General features: G+C 37.7%; 1 protein-coding gene across 1 annotated transcript; it reads left to right on the top strand.

The window, feature by feature from the left end:
• Positions 1-13640, top strand: NUP43 (nucleoporin 43). The gene is made up of 8 exons (XM_030316575.2): positions 1-181; positions 497-619; positions 1441-1518; positions 3665-3845; positions 6363-6498; positions 7956-8107; positions 10364-10486; positions 11009-13640. The coding sequence occupies exons 1-8, from the start codon at positions 62-64 to the stop codon at positions 11236-11238; spliced, it is 1143 nt and encodes a 380-aa protein (XP_030172435.1). The 5' UTR covers positions 1-61; the 3' UTR covers positions 11239-13640.
• The last annotated feature ends 1146 nt before the right edge of the window (positions 13641-14786 follow it).

Raw genomic sequence — 14786 nt, 5'->3', positions numbered from 1 at the left:
GGGGCGGGACTGAGAGGCGCGCGCGGTGCTTCTTGCTGTATCTGCTGTGGTTGCTTTTGGCATGGAGGAAATTTATGCTAAGTTTGTGTCTCAGAAAATCAGCAAAACCCGGTGGCGACCGGTACCTCCGGGGAGCCTGCAGACCGCCGAGACCTTCGCTACGGGCTCTTGGGACAATGAGGTACCTCCATTCCCGGGCAGGAAGTTCCTCCCTCCTCCGTCTCTCCTGGAACCGCGCCGTCCGCGTTCAGCGCGCGAACTCTCGCCTTCTAGCTTCTCTCCTTCTCCCTCCCCCGAGTTCGTGTCTGAGGCTCGGTTGTCCGGTACCTCAGCCATCGATGGTGTGCTTGAGCCTCGAATCTCTTGTGTTTTAAAGTATCACCTTGCCATTTGTCTGAGATGCTTTTAAAGCAAGGTTGCTTGAAAGCAATACAAATTTTAATTTTCGAGAGTTTGACGTTTATTTCATCTCAAGGGAAAACTTTATGCTTTACAGGAAAATTATGTTTCTCTGTGGTCTATTGGAGATTTTGGGAACGTTGACTCTGATGGAGGATTTGAAGGAGAACATCAGTTATTGTGTGATATCAAACACCACGGTGATGTCATGGATTTACAAGTAAGTCTTTGTAATATCGAAAAGCTAACTTTTAAAAAACTGAGAGTAATTAGATATCTAAAGGACCTTAAAGTTTGTCTAGTTTCATTCCGGCTTTACAGGAAACTGAGTTCTCTATAGGTTATGATTTGCCAACGTTGTATAGCCACTTAATAGCAGAATCAGAACTGGGGAAGGGGGGTGCAGATTTCATCTCAGTTTTCGTTTTAATCTTGATTTGTTTAATTAGTTGTCCATCTATTTTGGGAACTTTACATAAGTAAAGTAATTTTCATCACGTTTGTGAATCAAGTGTTCTTTGTCACTAAGTGACAAATACTGTGCAAGGCACTTTGTATGGTTTTGCTTTTTGAATTCTTATCACAACCCCCTAAGTGGAGATTACTTCTTCCATTTTAAAGGTGTACCAAGGCTTAGAGAACTTAACTTGGCCAATGTTTCAAAGCCAGTAAAGTAGAGGGAATGGAATTAGTAAGTTTTCAAATCCTGATCTGTAGGACTTCAAACTCCCTGCATTTTCTTCTATAGAAAGCTACCTGACTCTGAGAATGATTATTTTCTAAACCTGTCTGGTAGCAGTCCAAAATTAAATCAGTTATAGGCAAAGGAGTTTAGGGGGAAAAAATGTTATTTATTCTTCATGAAAATCCTCTTGTTTGAATAGTGGTTTTTACTTTCAGACCCATCATCACATTTTATTTGTTTAGCATTTATAGGCTCGTTGCATATTAAAATTGTTATGCTAGTAATTGGGTTAACCAAATGGGCTTCCTCCTTATCAATATTTCTGAATCTATAACAAGCAGGAATTTTCTATTTAGTTTTTTGACCAGGAAAGAATTGTAGCTGCTTCATCAACAGGATGCGTAACAGTTTTCCTTCACCATCCTAATAACCAGGTAAAGAATTTTTGCTTGAAAACTGAATTTGTATTTTAATTATTTTTAGAAGGGCCTAAACAGGACTGTATTTAATAATGACACAAATAAGTTTCATACTCCCAAAATATGGAGTGGGGAGGTATCATATTACCTATGTTTTAGTAGGCTAAGTCTAGAACCAGGTTTGTGTCAGCCTTTACTGAAATTGGTTATCTTTAAATTCTGTTAGTCCTGACCTATCAGTATATTATTCTGGCAAGTAATTTTCCTATATTTTTCTCTTTTAAGTTGCTATTCTGATCTGTCAAAGAAAGAAAGAGCACCTTCTAGCTCAGGTATCATGAGAACAGGAACAGCTACTTTGCTTCTGTGAATAGAACCTTGGTTTTAATTGGAGAGGATAGACTATAGGAAGACTTGACATTTTTTTCAATGCCTTGTATATTAAAAGTCTGAATACTGACCTTCAGAGCATAATGGTAGGGCAGTCCTTTAAAATAGTCCCATGTGGGGGCACCTGGGTGGCTCAGTTGGTTAAGCATCCGACTTTTGGTTTCATCTCAGATCATGATCTCATGGTTTGTGGATTTGAGGCCTGCATTGAGCTCTTCATTGACAGCGTGGAGCCTGCTTGGGATCCTCTCTCTCTCTCTCTCTCTCTCTCTCTCTCTCTTTCTCTTTCTCCTCCCCTCCCCTCCCTCCCCCCTCCCCCTCTGCCCTCCCTCACTTGCTCTTCTGTCTCTCTCTAAAAATAAATAAACTTTTAAATAAATACATAAATAAGATAAAATAGCCCCATATCTAGTAATGGTTTTAAGTTGCTGGAAAAGAGTGTTTGTTTAGATTTTCAGGTTAATAAAGGTCATTTTCCAAATAAACACGCTTAGTAAATATAAGACCCAGATCTTTTTAAGTAGTTTTCTTAATGAGGCCACTTAGAAAATGCTATAGAGGTTTATTTCTCAAATGTTGGCTAATTCCCTTAAGAATTTAGAGTTGCTTTTGAGCACATAACTCTCTGGGGTGTCTGTCTGACTCAGTACAGCATGTGACTCTTGACCTTGGGAGTGTAGGTTCAAGCCCCACATTAGGTATAGAGATTACTTTAAAAACATAAAATCTTTAAAAAAAAATGACATAACTAAAACCATATCTTTAATTTGAGATATTTGAGATACAGTAAAACTTTGGTTTGTGAGCGTAATTTGTTTTGGAAACAGAGTTGTAGTCCAAAGCACTTGTGTATCAAAGCAGATTTCCCCATAAGAAATAATGGAAACTGAGATGATTCATTCCACAACCCAAAAATACATAAAAATGATTACAATACTATAATATAATACAAAATAATAAAGCTAATACAAAATATAAAGAAAAATAAATTAACCTGCACTTACCTTTGAAAACCTTTGTGGCTGGTGTGAGGGAGACAAGAGAGAGGAGCGTTATTGTGTAGGATAACTTTCACTTTCACTAACAATCACTGCTGTCTGTTGGCTCAATGAAATCTTTTTCTTTTTGTGCAACTTTAACAAGAAACCTATTCAATGATGTAGAATGAAGCAAAGCATTCCTAAGCTTACTCTTGTATGAAAAAGCAAAGGACTGTCCATAGATGCTTTGAAGTGACAAAAAATACCCTAGTGCCAGTTTGTGGGCACCTTCCAGCATTCTGAAAAATCACTGATTTTCTGCCAAACACCATGGCCTGAAACCAAGCATTTGAGCACAGAAGACAATCACCCACAATCCTGCCCCTCAGGCACGCGTGCAAGAGAGAAGAACCGTTGGCTTAGTTGTGATCATGGGACGTTTGGCGTCCTGTATTACTCGTATTGCAAGACAACACTCGTTTATCAAGTTAAAATTTATTAGAAATGTTTGTCATGTGGAACACTCACAGAACGCAGAACAAGTTACTACTTACCCAAGGTTCTACTGTATTATTGAGTAGCATTCTTTTTTAATCTAACCCAGTGTACACAGAGCTTTGATGAAAGTAGTTTCTAAGCTTTAGTACTCAGAAATACAAAGGAAAAAGGAGAAAGTTACTCATTTTCTAGAAGGGTGTGAGACAGAATTTTAAAATAGTCTTTATTCAGGGGAAAGTGCTAGTTTTTAGGGCTTTGCTTTGATTAATCGTATTCCCACTTCTGACACCTAGACTTTGTCAGTCAGCCAGCAGTGGACCACAGCTCACTACCACACAGGTCCGGGCAGTCCTTCCCGTAGCAGTGCACCATGCACGGGTGTTGTGTGCGACAACCCAGAAATTGTCACAGTTGGAGAAGATGGTCGAATAAATCTCTTCAGAGCTGATCACAAGGAGGCTGTAAGAACCATAGGTAAGAAAAATCCTATTTTGGGGTGCCTGGGTGGCTCAGTCAGTTAAGTGTCTGACTTCAGCTCAGGTCATGATCTCACAGTTTGTGAGTTGCCCTGTGTCGGGCTCTGTGCTGACAGGTCAGAGCCTGGAGCCTGCTTTGGATTCTGCGTTTCCCCCTCTCTTTACCCCTCCCGTGCTCATGCTCTGTCTCTCCCTGTCTCTCAATAATAAATAAACTTTTAAGTTTTTAATAAGTTATTATTAAAATGTATTTTAATATATTAATTGTTAATTATAGTATATTAAGCAACTACCATATGCTAAGTAAACACAATGCTGTGTTTGAAGGATGTAAAAATGTACAAAGATTTTTTTTTTTTTTTTTTTTTACATTTTGTTAATAACTTATTTGTTTTAATTTATATCCAAGTTAGCATATAGTGCAACAATGATTTCAGGAGTAGATTCCTTAATGCCCCACACCTGTTTAGCCTATCCACCCTCCCACACCCCTCCAGCAACCCTCTGTTTGTTCTATTATATTTAAGAGTCTCTTATGTTTTGTCCCCCTCCCTGTTTTTATATTATTTTTGCTTCCCTTCCCTATGTTCATCTGTTTTGTGTCTTAAAGTCCTCATATGAGTGAAGTCATATTATATTTGTCTTTCTCTAACTAAATTCACTTAGCATTATACTCTCTATTTGCATCCATGTTGTTACAGATGGCAAGATTTCATTCTTTTTGATTGGCGAGTAATACTTCATTGTATATACGGGCACCTGGGTGGCTCAGTCGGTTAAGCGTCCGACTTCAGCTCAGGTCACGATCTCGCAGTCCGTGGGGTTGAGCCCCGCTTCGGGCTCTGGGCTGATGGCTCAGAGCCTGGAGCCTGCTTCCAATTCTGTGTCTCCCTCGCTCTCTGCCCCTCCCCCGTTCATGCTCTGTCTCTCTCTGTCTCAAAAATAAATGAACATTTAAAAAAAAATTTTTTTTTTTTTTTTTTTAAATACTCCATTGTATATATATACCACATCTTCTTTATCCATTCATCCATAGATGGACATTTGGGCTCTTTCCATACTTTCGCTATTGTTGATAGTGCTGCTATAAACGTTGGGGTACATGTGCCCCTTTGAAACAGCACACCTGTATCCCTTGGATAAAAAAGTAAGATCTCTTTACAAGATGATAGGTCGATAAGGCACATATGAATGAGTGACTACAAAGGAAAAATAAACTTTTGATTTTTTGTTTTGTTTGGTTTGGTTTGGCTGGAGGGGATTACCAAGTAAAGACTTGAGGAGCAAGTGGCAATTAATTTAAACTAGGTTCTAAGCCACAAATATTACTGAAAGATGGCACACCAGACAAAGGGAATAATGTGGGGACAGGATAAGTCCATTGAGAGAATGACAAAAAGTGTAGTTTAGCCCAACTTTAGATACAACTATAGGAGAGGTGACACATGAAAAAATGCTCCACATCACTCATCATCAGGGAAATACAAATCAAAACCACAGCGAGATACCACCTCACACCTGAATTCACAAGAAACGTGAATTGGGACCGGGTTGTGAAGTCTAATGTGCAGCTGCAGAGGTTACATTTTGTTAGGTGGACACCTAGAGAGCCATTGAAACTTTTTGAGCAAGGGAATGTTATCCTCCCTGTCATGCTTTAGAAGGATTATTCTAGTACAGTAATTCTCAACTATGCTTCACGTAGACTTGCCTGATGAGAGTTTCAACAACCCACCACCCGAGACCTGAATCAGAACTTCCGTGGACTGAACCCATGAATCAGTTGTGTTGCTTATTATTCTTTTGAGTTCTGAGGTATACTCATTTAACTGTTAAGGACGATTGCCTGGAGTTTGGAGGAGTATCACAAAAGTGTATGCTAAATTATGTGATATAAACTTAAACACTCTGGGAAAAGGAAAAGGACCGGTATACCAGTCTGGAAGGACTTCATGGAGAAGAGAGTTGATGAAACAAAAGATGAATTGATTTATTATTTTTTTTAAGATTCTATCTCTACACCCAGCATGGGGCTTAAACTTATAACCTTGAGATCAAGAGTTGCACGCTCTACCAAGTGAGCCAGCCAGGTGCCCCTAAAGATGAACAGATTTGAGATGAGTCAGCCAGATGACACAAGTTCAGAATGAGCTCTATAGGAAGCCCTGAGGTTTGGAGTTGCTGGCTTAACCACTAGTGGAAGGTATAAAATTGGATAGAGAGGAACTTGAAATTTTTCTCAGCAATGGAGGGTAATAATCTAAAGTGGAATAGAGAAATATGTCAAAATTCAGCCCTTTATGCAGAAAACAGATGTTTTATGAGTGATACCATTTTTCTATCAAAGGAGAGTCTATTTTAATGTATATATTACTGTTTCTTTTTACTATAGAAATTAAACTGATTCATTTAAAAGTTCACTTGTAATAGTTCAATTAATAGAAGGAATGTGATTTAAGATTTTCCTGGAAAAAAAGGACTTCTTAACAGGCACTACTGTTTTCTTAATTTGTAGACAACGCAGATAGCAGTACGCTCCATGCTGTAACCTTCCTTCGAACTCCTGAGATTCTTACAGTAAATTCAATTGGGCAGTTAAAAATATGGGATTTCAGAAAACAAGGAAATGAGCCTTCTCAGATACTATCACTGTAAGTTTTCATTTGTAATTTCAGTAGTGTAATACATAGTTAACGTTTGATTGTTTATAGCAACTGACTTTACATTTTTTTAGTGTTTATTTTTGAGAGAGAGAGAGAGAGCGAGCATGATCCGGTGAGGGGCAGAGAGAGGAAGACACAAAATCCCAAGCAGGCTCCAGGCTCTGAGCTTTCAGCACAGAACCTGACATGGGGTCCGAAATCACACACTGCGAGATCATGTCCTGAGCTGAAGTCAGATGCTTAACCGACTGAGCACCCAGGTGCCCCATAGCAACTGATTTTAAACAATATTGTATTTAATTGCATTTGAAGAGAGAATGATCACTAATTAAATTTGATAAAGCAAGTATAATTTGATGGGCTTGGGATTCCTGTGCTGCATTTAGTAAATATTTTTGTATTGATTCAGAGCCTTTATCTCTTTGAAGTTTGTATCATTTAATGGGGAATTTATTTTTGCTCAATAATTGATGCTACTGATAGTAACTATAAAAAAAAATACAATCCAAGATATTTTTTTCTGAGCAAAAATCCCTTATGTGTGCTATTTTCTCTAAGAATATAGAATGTGTTGGGGCACCTGGGTAGCTCAGTCGGTTCTGGTCATGATCTTGCAGTTCATGAGTTTGAGCCCCACATGGGGCTCTCTGCTGACCGCTCAGAGCCTGGAGCCTGTTTCAGATTCTGCCTGTCCCTCTCTCTCTGCCCCTCTCCCACTCATGCTCTGTCTCTCTCTCAAAAATAAATAAACATTAAAAAAAAAAAGAATAGTCAAACCATAAGAGACTCTTACATACAGAGTACAAACTGAGGATTGATGGGGGGCAGGGGGAGAGAGGAAAATGGGTGATGGGCATTGAGGAGGGCACTTGTTGGGATGAGCACTGGGTGTTGTATATAAGCGATGAACCATAGGAATCCACCCCTCAAACCAAGAGCACCCTGTACACACTGTATGTTAGTCAATTTGACAATAGATTATATTTAAAAAATAAATAAAAATGTCTGAAAAAATAAAATGCACTTTTCATTTTAAAAAATTAGAAAAGAGGAATATAAAATGTGTCAAACTGAAAAAGTAATTATATAAACAAAATATTAAATAAGGTAGAAGTAAACACTGTGCTGTTTAGTTGACACATAATGTTTCTAAAATGCCAAGAAATGGAAATATGTTTGCACATCTTACCATCAGATGATCTTGCTCCTTATGTCTCCAAATTGTAGAGAGAATAAATTACTTTGGCCTTTAATTCCCTCCCAGAGTTCTAGTATTTGGAAACGTATTTAATGCACTCAATTTTTGGACACAATTTAAGTTCAACCAGTGGCTCAGGCCACAGAGGCCATCATTTAGTTACTAGAGGGAAACATGTTTTCATGGATTGTGCAAAGATAAATTCTACTTGACAGCATGTTTGATGTCATTGTATCTCCCACAAAAGGACTGGTGACCGAGTGCCCCTCCACTGTGTTGATAGACATCCCAACCAGCAGCATGTGGTAGCCACCGGTGGCCAGGATGGAATGCTGAGTATTTGGGATGTTAGACAAGGTACTATGCCTGTGTCTCTGCTGAAAGCTCACGAAGCTGAAAGTAAGTGCTATGGAGATGCACAAGTTTTTGTTGGTACTAATGTAGGCAGCTTTCTGTAACGATACATATGGATCATTTTACGTTGTAGCTTTTGGCTGCATTGTATAAATGTAATAATCACTTTTCATTTGACGTTTAGGTACTTCAACATATGTTTTCAATATTATATCCAAAACCACAGTGATTATTCTTACATGTTCATCTTTATGCCCTTATTTTCTTCGGATAATTCTTTAGAAGTAGAATCAATGACCCAAAATGTTTGCATAATTTTAAAGTTGCAATACATGTTATCAAACTGTTATACATAAAGGTAATACCAGTTTATATTGCCATACTCATACAGTTTATATTGCCTGTGAGAGGATGCCCTTTTCCCATGCAAATGTAGGCCATCATTATTAATATTTGCTAATCTGTGTGTTCTTCAATTTTTTGTTGTACCTGTTTTGTTTTTTAAAAAGAGCGGTAGATAGAGGATCTTGTCTTTTTTTTGTTGTTCATCTTTTGATTTTGGTGGGGAGTTGACTGCATAGAAATTTTTCGTTTTATCACCATCTTTGATACCATGACTGGGTTATAGTTTTAAATTCTGACTTGAGAGGTTTATATTAAGCCCTACTTGAGTAAAAGTACAAAAGAACAAACACACCAATATTGCAACTTATCAGTTTAAGTATCACATTATTACCTTGGAAAGATAAATGACTTTTAAGTTTATATTCAAGAAGCAAATAAAAGGATAGAATTATTTTGCCTCTTCTAATTATAACCATGCCCAGGAAAGAAAAAAGAAATAAAAAGAAATAGGTTATGTCCTCACAGAATCTGATGTTGACTAAGCCAGTGGTAGTAAAATTACAGACTTTCAGATCTCTTCTTCGAGCCCCTTTTTAACTGCCAGACTGCATTGCTGAGCAATATACAGAAATGTAGTAGATTGTGATGTATTCTTTTGATTCACCCTGACTCTTGGCTAGAAATGAGATATGATGTTAGTATAGAGGTTTGTTTTCTATTTTGAAAATAAATATTTAAGAATCTAGGTTTGTACATTCTGCTTCTGGCTCTACAGGCTGTTTCGTTTCACTATGTCTTAATGAAACAGTATCAATGTATTTTACATAGGAATTTGCCCAGAACATGCTCTCCTGAAGAAGGTGAGCTTTTTATGTTCTGTGGCATGATGCTTAATTGTGGTAATGGTCAGAATGAGAATTGCTAGGTTGCAAGTATGTGCCTTATAATAACTTTATATGCTATGCCCTGGGCACCTTCTATGCTGTCTCTTTAAGCTTCTAATCCAGAATCCCTGAACTCTTGTTCACACTACCCGTTTTATCTGCACACTGCAGATAATTTCCTAAGGCGTCCTGGCCAGTCATTGGCTCCCATTTGTCTTTTGACACGGGAAGTTCTCTTAAAGTTTTAGAACTTGAGGGGTCCTAAATCCCAAATTGGCTTCTTAATAGCCCTCCATCTGAAACTGAGTCCAGATTCTGGGAATATTGCTAGGTTTTAGTTTGCTAGGAGCTAGTTGCTATTTCTGTGATATATACCAGAATTATCCGGAATCCTGACATGAAGCAAAGTTGAAATTCATTTGCATATTGCTTTTATGGTCTTCTCTCAGTCTTCCCAGTAATAGAACCTTCATATGTTAATGACACAAGCATTAAAAATAAGAGAACTTACAATTAAAATACTTTTAGAATTCTCCCATTGTCATACTTTTCCATAAAAAGATGTAATAGGTTGGGGCACCTGGGTGACTCTGTTAAGTGTCCAACTCATGATTTCAGCTCAGGTCATGATCTGGAGGCCTGTGGGATCAAAGACCCACATTGGGCTCTGCGCTGACAGTGAGAAGCCTGCTTGGGATTCTCTCTCTTCCTTGCTCTCTGCCCCTCCCTGAGATGTGTGTGCTCGCTCTCTCTCTCTCTCTCTCTCTCTCTCTCAAGATAAATAAACGTTAAAAAAATGTAATAGGTCAAATGGTTAGCCTTTATTTTCATTCATTTGCTGGCCCAATACACAAGTAGATTTACTTGGCTTCTTTATCCTATCTACATGTTATAGCCATTTGGAGAATTATATTGTGTCTTTTCTTTAATTCTGAAGCCTTTGATTTTTATCACACACTTGGGGGTTGAAGGTATGTGGTGGAGTTAATGGAAGATGATGCATAGAGACCGGGTTTTAAAGTTTGTTCAACCAATCTGCACAGGAATTAGCTTCTTGGTTCTTATCTTTTAGTGTGGGAAGTTCACTTTCACCCATCCAACCCAGATCATCTATTTACTTGTTCTGAGGATGGATCCCTCTGGCATTGGGATGCCTCCACAGATGTACCTGAAAAATCATCACTGTTTAACCAAGGTAAAGGGTTTAATGAAGATTCTTGTGTGTAATTTTGTTATAGTTTCAAATACCATATTAGAAGTTCTCAGATTTTTGACGTTAAAGGATGACAGAATGTTTCCATTCTTCTGCTTCAGGGTAAATTCTAGTATCAGGGCTTGAAATCTGTCAGCTGCTTACTGCTGTACTGCTGATGACCACAAATGCCAGAAACTGGCTAACTTCGCACAGCCAGAGGTTTTCATGCTACGTTTCTGAGACTGTCCATTAAATAATCAACAGAAAGACAGTCAAAATCTGCCTTGCCTAACGACTTCAAATCTGATATCCATATTGTCCCATGGAAATGCAAGCAGTTAATATCACTGAATGTGCATTTGGTCAAAAATGGTGATGTGTGATAATGGATTTATCACTCTGTTATTCTGAGAATAAAGTTTAAATCCTAGCCTTTTAACAATATCCGTAGAATTTCAGATGTTTACTAATACAAAATTGGTCTTGAAAGCTGTTTTCCCCTTCTCTTTTCTTTTCTCACAGGAGGAAGAAGTAGCACTTTTTTGTCTCACAGCATTAGTAACCAGGCTAATGTTCACCAGTCTCTTATAAGCTCCTGGCTCAGCACTGATCCTGCAAAAGACCGTATTGAAATTACAAGCTTGCTTCCCAGCAGGACTTTGTCTGTAAACAGTTTGGATGTTTTAGGTCCTTGTCTTGTTTGTGGAACTGATGCAGAAGCAATTTATGTTACTAGACAACTTTTTTCATGAAAATACTGTAGTTACATGATTTCAGGTAAAGCATATAGTTAGCCTTTTGAATTACCACTTCTATGCATATTTTTATGATTGGAAAATGTGAAATTGGCAGAGGAAGCTTCAGTCACCTATTGTTGATGTTGATGACCAGCGTTGGTTTTTGTCAGTTGAATGTTCCCCTCATAGTCGTAGAGTCTGATAGATGACTGGTGAGAAGAGAATTGGAACATGTAGAAGAATATTAGAGGGATCCTTTTGCTGATGTAGACACTGCCTTCAAACAGGCCGTTCTGGACAGCTCGTGGACCCAGCTCTTCATCTTTGATGTTGTGAGACTTAATATTCTCAAACCACCAACAGGTTCCTGTCCTTTTTATTGACAGTGTGAGGGATATGCCCCTCCCTGGTGGCACTAGCCAATGTTGATGTTTATCCTGTATATTGTAGATATTTTCTTCAGCCCTTCCACATTTTCTTTCCTTAATAAGTTTAATAAACTTCTTCATAAAGAATTGAATAGAACAAAAATGACAATTTTTTTGTAGTGTTCACATTTTTTTAAAGGAAAGTGTTATGACAGGTTAGAGTAGGTTTGAACAGAACTATATCAACTGCTTGGACCCAGCTTCATTTTTCTTGAAAAAAGTACATTTTTCCTAAGGATTTTTACTTTTGTTTAGTTTTACAACGTTGTTCAAAATTGCCAAACCGGACATTGTGCAATAAAACAGAATTTGACATTGATAAGTGATCCAACTTCCAAACTGAAATTTGAAGATCACGTGTATAAGACTAGTATGATGATGTGATAAGAGTAAAGATGTCTTTACTCTTTTGATGTCTTTGTCCTTATCTACAGTGCTAACGATGACCTAACTTGTAGTGTTTTCTTTTGTTTGTTTTGAGTATAGTTGACAAAATGTTCCATTAGTTTCAGGTTAATATGTAGTGCCTAAAGACAATTTAGTAACTTTGTCTTTTCAAAGTTTGTTAAATTAAATGTGTTCTTGAACATCAAGACCTTAATGACAAATCACTGCTATTAAGCTCTTGGAGAATGTATTCATTTACTTTATTTATAATTCCAGTGGTAGTAATTATGGTAAAGTTTTGTTTTTCTGTCCTAATAAATATTTTCAATTTTTTAATGCCACCTTACCTCAGGGCTTTTGGTTTGGGGTTTTTTGTCAACATTTTTAAATGGAATACATAAATGTAATCCGCTTTTTTATATATATTTGTCTCAAAAATATTTGATATAATTAGTAACTTGAATTGCAAAGAATCAGAAGAAAATGTTGCCATAGGAATTTTTAATGTTTATAGTTTTATTTCTGAGACTAGTTTTTAAGATTTTCTGTCATTACAGAAGTAATTCATTACAGGAAAAAAAGGCAAGAGAAAATTGTAAGTGCTTATAATGTTAAACAGAGACAATTCATAGTCTTTTCATTCCCTTTTCCACCCATCAATGTGTGTGTAATTTGTTAAAAATGAAATATATCATGTTATATTTATCGAAATACATTCCCCAGCAGTAATCACATGGTTTCCATAATAACAACAGAGCTATTAATTTTCTGTTGACTATTTCCCTTTATGTAAATATCTTGCTGCAGCGCAGATCTCAGTGTCCCTTTCTTTACCCTCCGGGCATTCTCCCATCCAGCAGGCTACCACCCGTGCTCTGAGTGGGCCCTGAGTTGATATCCCTCTTGGAGGACTAGCTCCTGGGCCCACATTTTTCATGCACAGTGAGTGGTAAGCTTGCTGTGCCTTTGCTTTCCTCTGCATTATAGGCTGCTAAAAAGTTGAAAGGATTCATGTATGTTGCTAGTACCATTCTCTTGTTTCCAGCAGCAATATATGCAATTTCCCTAGATTGTTATAGTAAATAATTGATGGAGGGAGCCAGATGTGTAGGCTTAGAACACTAGCTTGGGCTGGAAACAAGTTTCAAGGTTGAATCTTTGCTTTGTTTTAAGAGTATTTGTAACCATGAGTAAAAGAAAGTATATTTGAACAGTGATACATTTCCTATCAACTGAGGGGTTCTCAGATTTAATAAGAAACATAAGCTTTATGTAGTATAAATAAAAACCCTAATTTATAAATTTGTTCATTGTCACTGCCTGTATTCACGAAACTATCAAATAGTTTCTTTTGAAGGCTGCAGGATCTCAGAGGTGGAAGGTACCTTGGAGAGCATCTCTAACCTAAATTTAACTGTCACTTTCAGAGCATTCGTAACAAATTATCATCCAGCCTGCCCTTGACAATATACTGTGATAAAGTTTCCTATTTCCCAATGCAGTCTCTCCTCACTTGGACAGCTCTTATTGATGTAGCCTTATGGCAGGGTTTTAGTGTATGGATGGAATAGAAAACAATCCTGTAAAAAAAACAAGGTAAGAGTCATGTTATTGTGGGTTAATGAAACAATCATGTGATCCTACTGTGAGATAGCCAATCACCAATCAATTTACTGAATTTGCATCATGTTGGGGTGCTTTAGTATAAGGTTTCACTAAATAAATTCATTTTCATATACTTAACTGAAACTTGGCTTTCGTTTGTCTTCCTGGGAGCCACAAAAAAATGTAATCTTTCATCAGATATGCAGGTATTCAGAACTAGGTACCCTAGCTTGTTGGGGTAAACTTTTTTAATCTCTTCAATGGTTTCTAATGGGCAAAGCATTTCTTCCCAGTATTTCTTGTCCTTGGCTAAATCCTAACCCTTCCAAACTCCTTTTTGATGTCATATTCTCAAGAAAGCCTTCCCTGGCCTCAGACAAAAATCATACTCTGCTTTAAGAGCCTGTGCTGTGCTTGCAGCTGTATTAGCAGCCAGTGTCTATTGGACCACGTGCTCGAGAACAGGGCATGTTGTATTAACAGCGTTTAATACAATGTCTGATCCATGGCAAACACGGAATCGGTGCAGAGTGAGCTGAACTAACCTCACGATCGTGTTTTCCTTTGGAAAAAATACTTCCATTTGCCAAAGACCATCATTAAAGTGTGACTTGCAAAATGAACACTTTCCCGGGTGGTGTCTGCCTTGCTCAGCGTCCGACAGAAATCTTAACCATCCTGGTTCTTGGTACAATATTCCTTTGTAATGCTGTCTTGGCTTATTTTCACTATTCTGACGTTTGTTCAGTTAGACTGCTGACTAGTTGAACTTAAACCGTTAGCCTTTTTTACATGTCTATTATACTATGCTTCCCCTATTCTTGAATTAATGTCGATGACTTTGATCCTTACTAGAGGTCAATCCCTGTTCTACAAAGACAAATCTTATTTCCATAGAGGAAAGAACTAACAATCTCTTTTGAATGTTTTCAGCAGAAGCTGATGATTTCCAGAGTTGCTTGTAATGTTCTACAGTCTCCCCCATTGGTTAGGAGATAGGATAAATGTACTGAAGTGCATAGGCCTACTCCTTGAGTCCTCCCAATTATCAGTGACACGTGAATCATTGCTATTTGGCTACAGTTACTGAAATCTTTATAAGCCAACCTAATTTACTGACATTCAGCCCCATTTATTTATCTT

Source organism: Lynx canadensis, chromosome B2 (assembly GCF_007474595.2).
Source record: "Lynx canadensis isolate LIC74 chromosome B2, mLynCan4.pri.v2, whole genome shotgun sequence".
Lineage (NCBI taxonomy): Eukaryota > Metazoa > Chordata > Mammalia > Carnivora > Felidae > Lynx > Lynx canadensis.
Note: the sequence above shows the minus strand (reverse complement) of the source record. Positions and strands in the feature narration are given on the sequence as shown.

Excerpts from the sequence above, each read along its gene's own strand:
- NUP43 (XM_030316575.2), top strand. The coding sequence starts at position 62 with ATGGAGGAAATTTATGCTAAGTTTGTGTCTCAGAAAATCAGCAAAACC. Across the intron at positions 1,519-3,664 it reads TTCACCATCCTAATAACCAG|ACTTTGTCAGTCAGCCAGCA; the intron begins GTAAAGAATTTT and ends TCTGACACCTAG. Across the intron at positions 3,846-6,362 it reads GGAGGCTGTAAGAACCATAG|ACAACGCAGATAGCAGTACG; the intron begins GTAAGAAAAATC and ends CTTAATTTGTAG.